General features: G+C 41.4%; 1 protein-coding gene across 2 annotated transcripts in view; it reads left to right on the forward strand.

The window, feature by feature from the left end:
- Positions 1-6387: 6387 nt before the first annotated feature.
- sptb (spectrin, beta, erythrocytic) overlaps positions 6388-12880 on the forward strand; it is a 43199-nt gene continuing 36706 nt past the window's right edge. For both annotated transcript variants that reach the window (XM_060934191.1, XM_060934192.1), the window contains exons 1-2: positions 6388-6575; positions 10865-11078. In XM_060934191.1, coding sequence (XP_060790174.1) covers positions 10931-11078 — 148 coding nt within the window. In that variant the 5' untranslated portion in view covers positions 6388-6575; positions 10865-10930. The remainder of the gene's footprint in view (positions 6576-10864; positions 11079-12880) is intronic.

Raw genomic sequence — 12880 nt, forward strand, 5'->3', positions numbered from 1 at the left:
GGGGAGGGCAAAGGTTAACATGTGCTTCCTCCGAGACGCGTGAAGCCAGCTATCTGCCCTTATCCTCATGCACGAGTTCACAGATGGCTGTGATTGGCTATTGGCTGTGATTGACAGGAGAGAGCGTATGCCATTCCTCCACGGTCTCCTTAGAAGACTGGGAAAATGCAAAGCACATGGTGTGTGTCCTAACATGCTAAATAGTATTTTACACTATAATAATCGTGATGGGCGGCACGGTGGTGTAGTGGTTAGCACTGTCGCCTCACAGCAAGAAGGTCCGGGTTCGAGCCCCATGGCCGATGAGGGCCTTTCTGTGAGGAGTTTGCATGTTCTCCCCGTGTCCGCATGGGTTTCCTCCGGGTGCTCCGGTTTCCCCCACAGTCCAAAGACATGCAGGTTAGGTTAACTGGTGACTCTAAATTGACCGTAGGTGTGAATGTGAGTGTGAATGGTTGTCTGTGTCTATGTGTCAGCCCTGTGATGACCTGGCGACTTGTCCAGGGTGTACCCCGCCTTTCGCCCGTAGTCAGCTGGGATAGGCTCCAGCTTGCCTGCGACCCTGTAGAACAGAATAAAGCGGCTAGAGATAATGAGATGAGATAATCGTGATAATAAAAATATATTTTTGTTACATTTATTTGTTTTAAATGGCTTATCAGACTCTGTCATATAAATAATGAGACTTGTGAAAAGTTGTTGTAGCTTAACATAATGCATAAAACGAGCCATTAATTTCATCAAAAATGGGTCTCCTTCAGAACTGACAGTCTCGCCAAAAAAAGCTGTTCCAATCTTATTGAAACATTCAAGTCTGGAGGTTTTATTCATACTGAGTAAACATCACACACCTTCTCTGTCATACACAGAATGGTGCTGAAAGGTACAGAATGATGTTCAAATATACTACTGCATGTTAATGTTCCAACATCTGATAGCGGAGCTCCCTGTGCGCAAAGTGTGTGGAGCAGAGCCCCATACTTAAGAGAATATGACAATGCCTGATTTTTGATGGCTGTTGACCGTAAGACGAATCTGTACCACCACAGCAAACCCAATCGTAAATGCAAGGCAACGTATCTCATAAACACTTGACCACCAGACAATGACATTTGTATCTTTATATACATAAGATAGATGGGTTTTAATCCAGCGCCTATTTTTAATTTGCTTTTTTTTTAAATAACATGGGATTATTTTATGTGCGTCTCTCATTATTGGTGTCACTGTCACAAGACAATGCAGCAATAAATTGCTGCAAAATACACTACACTACACAATTTGATGGTTCATCTCATCATCTGTAGCCGCTTTATCCTGTTCTACAGGGTCGCAGGCAAGCTGGAGCCTATCCCAGCTGACTACGGGCGAAAGGCGGGGTACACCCTGGACAAGTCGCCAGGTCATCACAGGGCTGACACATAGACACAGACAACCATTCACACTCACATTCACACCTACGGTCAATTTAGAGTCACCAGTTAACCTAACCTGCATGTCTTTGGACTGTGGGGGAAACCGGAGCACCCGGAGGAAACCCACGCGGACACGGGGAGAACATGCAAACTCCGCACAGAAAGGCCCTCACCGGCCACGGGGCTCGAACCCGGACCTTCTTGCTGTGAGGCAACAGTGCTAACCACTACACCACCGTGCCGCCCTTCATGGTTCATATTAATGTTAATCTTCTATTCAGGTTGATTTTGTGCCCTTGCAAATATTTTGTTCATATACTAATCAGTAGCTCCACTTTTGGGCAGTATATATTCAATATTTAACAGTTATTCCACAAAATCGAGTCGTACATGAGCTGATTGTCGATGAGGCGCGTAGCACCAAGTAATATATGACAAGACTGAGTGGAATAACTTTTTATTCTTATTCTGTCCACATTCGCTGGATTTTGAGAAACAGAACATTTTTATTTTTTGCAAATTTGATAAACAAAAACTTCATACAAAACGTCCGACAGAATCATTTCTGCTTGGAATGTAAACAAACCGGAGAAATAACAGTAGCAATTTGTGAATAATAATAATTATTATTATTATTATTGAAAAATAAAAAAGATAAATTCTTACCATATACTTTGATGGTGGTGTAGTGGTTAGCGCTGTCGCCTCACAGCAAGAAGGTCTGGGTTTGAGCCCCGTGGCCGGCGAGGGCCTTTCTGTGTGGAGTTTGCATGTTCTCCCCGTGTCCGCGTGGGTTTCCTCCGGGTGCTCCGGTTTCCCCCACAGTCCAAAGACATGCAGGTTAGGTTAACTGGTGACTCTAAATTGACCGTAGGTGTGAATGTGAGTGTGAATGGTTGTCTGTGTCTATGTGTCAGCCCTGTGATGACCTGGCAACTTGTCCAGGGTGTACCCCGCCTTTCGCCCATAGTCAGCTGGGATAGGCTCCAGTTTGCCTGCGACCCTGTGCCTGTGCTTGAATGCCACAGTCTATCTGAGTATTGTTACTGACCATGTGCTTCCCTTCATGGCCAGTAACAATAATCAGATAGACTGTGGCATTCAAACAATGATTGATTGGTATTATTGGGTCAAAAGGGTGCCAAGAAAACATTCTCCACATCATGACACCAACTCCACCAGCCTGGACTATTGACACAAGGCAGATTGGGTCCATGGATTCATGCAGTTGGTGCTGAATTCTGACCCTACCATGTCTGTGCCTCAGCAGGCATCAAAATTCATCAGACCAGGCAATGTTTTTCCAGTCTTCAGCTGTCCAGTTTTGGTGAGTCTGTGCCAACTGCAGCCTCAGCTTTCTGTTCTTGGCTGACAGAAGTGGAACCTGATGTGGTCTTCTGCTGTTGGAGCTCATCCACCTCAAGTTTCAACGTGTTGTGCATTCTAAGATGCTTTTCTGCTCACCACAATTGTATAGAGTGGTTATCTGAGTTACTGTAGTCTTTCTGTCACCTCAAAACCAGTCTGACCATTCCCTGTTGACCAACAAGGCATTTCCATCTGTAGAACTGCTTCTCAGTTGATGTTTTTCCTTTATTGCACCATTCTGAGTAAACTCTAGAGATTGTTGTGTGTCAAAATCCCAGGAGACCAGCCCATCTGGCAACAACAATCATGCCACCATCAAAATCACTGAGATCATATCCCCCCCCCCCCCCCCCCCCCCCAATTCTGATAGGGGTTGTTTTACAATCAGGGTACAAAGTTTGTGTCACAGGGGTCCAAAATTCAAATTGATTCAGACTGGTTCTTGTACCAGTTTTTAAGTGAAGGACAAGTTAAAGAACAGATTTCAGGTAATTTTTTGACATATGTGTGTGGTAGTTTTGTGTAATCTGCTATAAGATAAAGAAGATTAAGTGTAGCTTTAAGCAGGGAGAAACAAATGAAGTGATTCTTGGAGAGGACATTTTTTTTTGACAATTCAGAATCCACTACTTCCATAGTGCTTTTAAATATAAGGCTGTAAGCTTTGTGTTAGTTGTCTCTAATATTTATGTCCCAATATCTTGACCACATTTTAGGATGAAAATAATCATTTTAGATATGTTATTTTATATTGAAAAATTAGCTGTCTCGGAGAGGACTTTTTTTTGACACAATTACATACTAATTTGATCAAAATAGTCTGAAAACTTACTGCCATTCAACATTAAAACTTAACTATGTTTCCAATGATATGGAACCAAATATTTGTTTTATGGTATAAAGAATGATTTAAGTGCATCCCTTTTGGAGCTACCTTTGGTCAAAAAAGCACTTTTTCTAAATGACACGAGTAATTTTGCTAAATATGACATATATTGCCATACAGTCACCAAAAATAATGTTATCACCAAATTTTTTTTTGCATGGTAAATAGAGCTATCACAGGGCTACAATAAACAACCAAGTTTATTTAGTCAAGCCTTTTGATATTGAAGATAATAAGTGTTAAATGTGATTTTTAGCTTGCGTACCCTGATTGTAAAACAACCCACACTCTAAAAAATAATGGGGCCAGTATCGGTTCTTCAGGGCGATGCCATAGAAGAACCTTTTTCAGGGCTTCAAAGAACCGTTCATGCAACAGTTCTTTAAAGAACCATTTAAACCATTTGTTTGAGCAGTGAAGACAGATTTGTGTAAACATAGCCTATGTGCATTGACCAGCAAATGGTAAGAGAATGCCAGGCTCTGAAGAACCATTTCCAATGTGAAGAACCTTTCGCATAATGTAATGGTTCATCACAGAGTTTTGACTCTCCATGGAACCATCCAGAGATTTGAAGAACCACTGAAGCACCTTTATTTTTTAGAGTGCATAGTTGATGTGAACATTGCCTGAGGCTACTGGCCCATATTTGCATTGCACTGCTGCTACATGACTGGTTGATGACTCTACTTGACTCGACTCGACTTGACTCCAGAGCAACATACAACATACCCAGACGAGCCGTTGGGTGCCTTGCTCAAGGGCACTTCAGCCATTCCTGCTGGTCCAGGGAATCAAACCAGCAACATTTTGGTCCCAAAGCTGCTTCTCTAACCATTAGGCCATGGCTTCCCCCCATGATTAGACAATTGCATGAATGGGTAGGTGTACAGATGTTCCTCATAAATCCTTCTAGAAGTCACCCAGTCTTCATGTGAAAAATCCCATGATTCAAATCTAGACACGTTTTTAGACAATACACATCATATTTCACACATTTTCACTTGTAGTGCTTCTCATTTTCCATGTGATTGTTCCAAATGAATCATTTAGTTGAATGAATGTTTCAATTTCCACAGGTGATTTTTTTTTACACAAAATTATTTCACATACAATTTGTTAGGTTTATATGTAGGTTTATATAAGTATTATTCTTGACCAAGAAGGCAGTAATTTATTTGTGACAAAATTAAGGATTAATTTTGTTCAGTTAAAATGACCTTATGTCTCGGCTGGACATTGTTTGGGAACATTTTGTTTATTTTGATATGAAATGTGTATTGTTGATCAGAGATGTGTTTAGATGGCGACAGGGTCTGCGATGATATCACACACCCCCACAATGGCCTTTGATATCACACACAACCACAGCTGCACAAAGAGTAAAGACTTTATATTTTTAAGATCCTTTATTATTTTGGACTATTGCATATACTATGGCAGTGATTTAGATTTAATTGTTAGATCTAAGATGCATTCAATTATTTAAGTTAGTTTTATAGTTTTAAGTTAGTTTTATAATTACAGAATATAATTTAGGATTGTTAAAGACATATTCTTATTTGTTATTTTGCTTATGATTGTCTTACTACATATTGATGAAATCAAGATGTAATTTGCTGACTTAGCACTTAACACACATTCATGTGTTAAGAATTTATGAGCTTTTCATCCTTTAGCTTTTAGATCTTTTAAACTATTTCTGTTGGCATTAATTTCTGACTTCGTAGACTAGACATATTATCTGTGTTTAAAAATTCCATCACCATCTTAAGTACATATTGCCCTATGATATATCTGACCTGAAGGGGTGTACGTAAGCAAAGACCTTTAAAATCTGTCTGTACCTTGCTATCATGTCATATCATCAGAAATATGTCATTATGTTATGATTTACACACACACATACATCTGAACATTCCATCAGAACAGTGATGTAATTAAGATGTGACACACACACACACACATAGACACAGATATCAAAATGATGTCACTCACTCACACCCCTCCATAGACACACACATACACACATTCATGCACACACACACAGATATCAAACAGTGATGTCATTTACACACAGATAACACTCGTATATAATAACCCTCTGTATTCTTGTCCAAATTGGGGGGAACTTGCGAATAAAGATGTGAACTACATTGGGGTTCCTGTCTTTCTTTGCGACTAACCCCCCCAGACGTCTGGGTGACACGAGGGCGGGGTCCCGAGAAGTAAGTTGACCGTTTCCGACTGGGTGAACCCCAACACAATTTTTTCACGTGATACATGTAAATAATATTTTTCACATACTATTCACATGATGTCACGTGTTCAATTGAGATCATGTACAATACACCTTTGGATGTTTTTGCCATGCAGTTGCGTATTACTCATATGATTACATGTGGAAAAACATATGATGCCATGAAAATTTTCCTTAAGGGAAAGTGAATATGATATGAAATGTGTCCCATCAACTATAGCACTTGGTGCACTTTTTTTTTTTAAAGTTGAAGTCAGTACAGGCCTCATGCTCCTCGTGGTGGTGGTATTGGTGGTCGACATTCCCGGTTCATGCAGAGGTGACTCTTTTGTGAGGCCAGTGTCTGGGTGAAGGCGGAACACACTCTGGGTGGGAGTGAGTAGCTCCATTCTCAGTGCATGTGCCATTTAAAGGCAGTAGTGCTCAGCAGGAATGTGCGTCCTGCACTGTGCGCTGCGAGGCGCGCTTTATTTTTAACTGTTAGGGCGGGTCGAGAGCGTGGAGCTGCACTCAGTCCCCATGTCGCTGTCCCCGGCCTCAGCGCCTCACCCTGGATTAGAACACACTTAACCTACAGTTAACGGATTTCTTTCTACTATACACTGAAGAGGAAACTGCCAATAATATTTCAAAATCTCAAAAATTGGTAAGTCTTTCTTTTTAATTTCTTAATTGCAATTCAGAATGTTCATAAGACATTCATTTATTAAAATAACGTGTAAGGCTAATGTATATTATTTAAAAAAGAAACTACATGTGTATTATTGCACTGTAGTACTGTAGGTTACAATTATGCCATGCTCTATTCTGACTTTTTTAATAGTTACACACTATTTACTATTTATATGGATTTTATTATTGATTGTTGGAGTTGAAGTTGAACTTTTTCTCCATAACGCTGACAGTTGTTACGTGGCTACTTGTTGGTCAACAAAAGTATAGTTTGTCGTTTTAATATTACACACATCTCCCTTTTTTCCATTTTTATCCCCAATTTAACGCACATATTCTGCTATTAAAGTTTAAAGTGTAACAGCACAAGGGCAGAAATAGCATGCTCTTAGCTCCAAAGGCCCCCCTCCCTCTCACTCACACTCACTTACTCACACTTACACACATTCTCTGTCTATTAAATAAACAGTATGGCTTCACAATATCAGGGAAAGTAAAACAGCCCTGTTTTATCGCCAAGCTTTGAAATAACAAAGAAATTCGGCATGCCTGCTGTACCGTCCTCACCTTATAAGGACACCCTGTAGTCCGCACATGTATGTTATGAGCTTAAATCTACACTGAATTACATTAACAACCTGTTGACTGTTGTTTGGAATATTCCAGGATTAGTCTAAGATTGATTTGTTCCATTTTGCTTCTCCTAGCTACTAGCTTGCAGCCTTTATTGGAACACACTTGTGCCGTATTAACCCCTTGATGTCACAGTTTACCACTCAGTTATTCATAACAAAACTCAGTAACTACCATCATCTATTCACTAACTATAGTGAAACGAATAAAAATGCGTGTAGCTCCTGACCCAGTGACAGGTCCTGGAAGTATTATAGGGGTTTAATCACAATCACATCACAAGGTCATGTTTGATTTTCCATCTATGTGATATCATTTTGGTTCACGCACTTTATTCCTATTTTGACTTGTCTGCTGTTACAGCACAGTTTGCTTATCAGGATTCAATGATTAATGTTTTATTGGCTAACTTCATGCCAGTAATACTGATCAACGATTTCTGTAGAAAACAGAGCACTCAGTGCCAGGTTGTAGTTCTTCATACAGCAGCACACGAGGGCATCCAAACCACGCCTGTCTCTAGTTTCACTACTTCATCATCACACGCGTCAGAAATATTCCACAACTGTCTCCTGCTTCGTAGCTAGTGTACAACAGTTCGCTCGGCATGGTAAAAATATCAGCCAATTCATCACACGTTTCATACACAGACTATCTTCATCAACATCGATTTAGAAGTTGAACTAGTAATCGAATATTTTTTCAGTTACTCTGATATTTTTACGTCAGGACATTAGACCGGATCTTCCTGTCGAGATGGCAGGAGCTACAGTATGTCACATGCCTTTTCTTTAACCATAAACGTAAGTACAGTTGCAGAGAGCAGGCTGATGGAGCAGGAGTCGACTCTGTAGGCTGTGATAAGGGGATTCCTGCTGAGGGAGGGAGCATCATTCTTTGATAACATCCTCTCTGCAGCCTCCTGATACAGAAGAGCAAGTGAAAGAAACGCTCCTCCACCTCCACCAGGGCCTCTTCTCTCAACCTGTTATTCTCTTTCTTCTCTCCTTCTTGCATTATACAATAGCTATATGATAATTGGGTCATGATTATCATCAGTGGAAGAGATAAGCTTATTGTGCTTTATTAAAGCTGATAATATTATGATTCATGCTTAGTTTGGTGTTTTATAAAATAGTCGTAGGGTTGAGGAGTTAGCTAAAAGGATATATATTTAGCTAAGCATGAGATAGACATGGTTAATTTTTAGAGACAATTAATCGTATACCGTGGTCTCAAAAAAGATTTCGGAAAGTTAAGCCACGATTGTGGCAAAGGCAGGAATTTCACGAAATTAGAAAACATAAAATTTTCAAGCAAAACATTTCCCCCCCACCAAAAAATGGATGGTTATGTTGAAAAACAGTCAAAAAACTTCAAAATTTGACAAAAAAAAGTATTTGGACACTAAATAGTGGCTTCATTGAAGATCACCGTTAGCGTGTTTCAGTATTTAGTTTGCCATCCTTTGTTCTGCAGAACTTCCTGACAGTGTCTGGGCATTGAATCAACCACTTTCTGTAACACTTGTGGTGGACTTTTCCTCCAAGATTCAACCAACAAAACGTTCAGTTCATCCACACTAGAGCATCCACTATCTGCTAATTTCTTCTCTGTTGCATCTCACGCTCTAGCTGCTCTATTGGGTTTGGGCTCTGAGAGGGCCACTGTAAGACTTCAATTTTCCTTTGGTGAAGTCTTTGTTTTAAAAGGCTGCTGGAGTGCTTTGGATTATTATCCTGTTGAAAAATCCACTTTTGTCACCAAATTGCCTGTGTACACACTTCTGACTTCATGATGCCATCAATGAACACAAGCTCATTAACACAGAGTAACTGTAAGCAAAACAGCCCCAGATTTTGACATTTGCACCTCTGCACTTTATAGTAACCCATATTAACCATTCTGCTTTCACATCCACTGAAGTAAAATTTAGATTGCTCTAAAAAGAAGACAATTCTCTAGAAGCCGCTATCTGTCTCTGTCTGTCTGTCTGTCTGTACATGTTCTGTTGCAAATTTTGACCTTGCTTTCTCATTCTTGAGGCTGAAGAATGGTTTATGCCACATTAATCTTCCTCTGTACTCATACTTGTTGATTCTGTTTTGAATAGTTTGTGCTCTAGCTGTATTTGATAAATCTCGTTAATGTCTGAAGCGAGCCTGGCTCCAGTTTCTCTGCCGTTTTTTTTTTTTTTCTTGATTTTACTCAGAATTATCCTGCCCAGTCTGCTGGTGGTCTGTCCTCTATGTTGTCTTTTTTTCATTTGAATTTTTTTTTTAATCAAGATATCAATCTGTGGAGAAAGTAAGAGTTCAGTGTGTGTGTGTGTGTGTGTTTTTCCCCCTGGTCCGGCCTTCTTTGTGCAAACAGATGATTCTTGACCTTTTCTCAAAAACTATTTCCCTCTTCTTAGCAATTTTTGCAATTACTTTTAACCAACTAGTCCCAATGTAGGGCGGCACGGTGGTGCAGTGGTTAGCGCTGTTGCCTCACAGCAAGAAGGTCCTGGGTTCGAGCCCCGGGGCCGGCGAGGGCCTTTCTGTGTGGAGCTTGCATGTTGTGTCCGTGTGGGTTTCCTCCGGGTGCTCCGGTTTCCCCCACAGTCCAAAGACATGCTGGTTAGGTTAACTGGTGACTCTAAATTGACCGTAGGTGTGAATGTGAATGGTTGTCTGTGTCTATGTGTCAGCCCTGTGATGACCTGGCGACTTGTCCAGGGTGTACCCCGCCTTTTGCCCGTAGTCAGCTGGGATAGGCTCCAGCTCTCCTGCGACCCTGTAGAAGGATAAAGCGGCTTGAGATAATGAGATGAGATGAGTCCCAATGTAATTTATAGTGCATGTGTGTAGTCAGTTATATTTAATTTCATACACGTCATATATATAACATTATAGTTTTCAGGAAAGGTTTTGCTTAATAAGCATGATTATGGTATCTTTTTTTTTTAATTTGACATGTTTTGTAATACCATTAAATCATACATTTGAAAGCCTGGCTTAAGTGTCCAAATACTTTTAGGGCCATTGTGTCACAAGTCCTGCCTTTGTAGTGACTGTGGCTCATATAGTCCAGAAGATTAAGTCTCTAATTTGAAGCCACTGCATGATTAAAAGGTGCTGAATCAAAGCTTTTACACATGGCTGAATCCTGAAATAAGCAGTCATGTACGTTAGCTCAAAACACATAGTATGTGACAAAGATGTTCGTAAAATTCTGTGTTATTTTACTTTGAGGGGTTGCCCAGCCCCTGTGTTGGGTGATAAGGGTAGGAAAAAGCAGCATGCCTCTGAAAGATAGAGCTATCTTCGTCACATACGTTCACCCATCACGCCACAGACGTCCATGCACGTACTCTGAAAATGCTGGCCTATTCAGATGTCAGTGTTTAATGCCTAATGTGAAGAGCATAGCTATGTGTTGCTAAGTTGTTTGATCATTCTGTAGTCGTTTTGCTACTTGTCCCAATAAAAATGTCAAAGATTCATGTGTTTAATGAAAGCAGAATTGGACTAGACCATGTACAAACATCTTCAGCATGAAGTAATCTGCAATATGAGTCATTTCAATGATTTTGGACCCTGCAGTTTGGCAGAAAAAGAAATGAAAAGGTCTCTTCTGTCTTTTCAGGTCATCCGTTAGCCCCATTCCACATTGCTCTGAGGTCGTCTAGCCCTCCCACCCCTTTCAGCAGCCATGACCACCACCATGGACTTTGACAATGCTGATATCCCACAGCAGCACAGCCGTATCAACACACGCTTTGAGCTGCCTGATGATGAGCTGGACAACGACAACAGTAAAGCTCGGCTCTACGAGCGTTCACGCATCAAAGGTCTTGCAGGTGAGTTTTGTATGATGTGGCTTACAGGGCCATTTTGGGTGATAACACATTTTGAGAACTTTAAAAAAAAATACTTTAAGTATCTTAGACTAAAATGCTTACGTCTAAGACAAACCTGAACCACGACAACCGAACCCTTTCCCCACATACTTATTTCCTCCCCCATTGCTTCTCCAGCCAGCTATCCCAGATCTCTGCTACATGCCCAGCGTTCTTTAGTGTGATAGAGCTGGACAGCTGCCCTGCCTGTCCACGTCCAAGGCTTGAAGCAATGAGAGTGTGTCATTGCTGCTACACCTGTGACATGGCTGCTCTGAAAATGGAGCCTTAAAATAGCTTTGTGCAAGGCCGGAGTTCTAGTCCTTGCAAGTGGACTATGCAAGATACGTATAGAATTCAGGACACTTCTGAGACATTTATACAGTATATTTAATTTATTAGATGATAGTTATTTTATGTATTATCTCCCATCTCTACATTTTATATTCCCAAAATGTCTATATTTAATGTGTCATTATTCATCCATCCATCGATTATCTGTACCGCTTATCTGTCAGGGTTGCAGGGAAAGCTGGAACCAATCCCAGCTGACTTTAGGCCAGAGGCAGGTTACGCCCTGGACACAGAGCTAACACAGAGACAAACAACCATTCATTCTCACATTCACACCTATATGGACAAGAGTAGACAGATGACCTAATCTGCATGTCTTTAGACTGTAGGAGGAAACCGGAGCACCCAGAGGAAACCCACACAGGCACGAGGAGAACATGCAAACTCCATACAAAAAAGCTCCAGTCAGCTGCCAGGTTTAAACTCAGAACCTTCTTGCTGTGAGGCGACAGTGTTAACCACTGCACCACCGTGACATTCATTCATTCATTCAAATGTTATTTTCTCATTTGTTCATCTTTATATTACATTACATGGCATTTAGCAGATGCGCTTATCCAGAGTGATGTACAAGTGCAAAAGTCAGGTCCTAGAAGTGCTGAATTTCTAGACAAGAAAGTTCAGGGGCCAACTGAACAAGTGACAGAATAACACTAAGTGTAATATTCTGTTGAAGTACCAACGATCAGCAAACAGCTAAGGAAAACAATTCAATCTTACAAATAAGCAGACAAAGTACAATGAAATAGAGAAAAATAAAACTCCAACGGGGCGGCATGGTGGTGTAGTGGTTAGCGCTGTCGCCTCACAGCAAGAATGTCCTGGGTTCGAGCCCCGCGGCTGACGAGGGCCTTTCTGTGTTGAGTTTGTATGCTCTCCCTGGGTCTGCGTGGGTTTCCTCCGGGTGCTCTGGTTTCCCCTACAGTCCAAAGACATGCAGGTTAGGTTAACTGGTGACTCTAAATTGAGCGTAGGTGTGAATGTGAGTGTGAATGGTTGTCTGTGTCTATGTGTCAGCCCTGTGATGACCTGGCGACTTGTCCAGGGTGTACCCCGCCTTTCGCCCGTAGTCAGCTGGGATAGGCTCCAGCTTGCTTGCAACCCTGTAGGACAGGATAAGTGGCTACAGGTAATGGATGGATGGATAGATGGAAAACTCCAACGGGGCAGTACGGTGGTGTAGTGGTTAGCACTGTCGCCTCACAGCAAAAAGGTCCTGGGTTCGAGCCCAGCAGCCGACGAGGGCCTTTCTGTGTGGAGTTTGCATGTTCTCCCCCACTGCACTCCTCTGGGTGCTCCAGTTTCCCCCACAGTCCAAAGACAGACAGGTTAGGCTAATTGGTGGCTCTAAATTGGCTGTAGGTGTGAATGGATGACACATGACAGGGTGTACCCCACCTCTCGCCCAT

Source organism: Neoarius graeffei, chromosome 11, assembly GCF_027579695.1.
Source record: "Neoarius graeffei isolate fNeoGra1 chromosome 11, fNeoGra1.pri, whole genome shotgun sequence".
NCBI classification, from domain to species: Eukaryota; Metazoa; Chordata; class Actinopteri; order Siluriformes; family Ariidae; genus Neoarius; species Neoarius graeffei.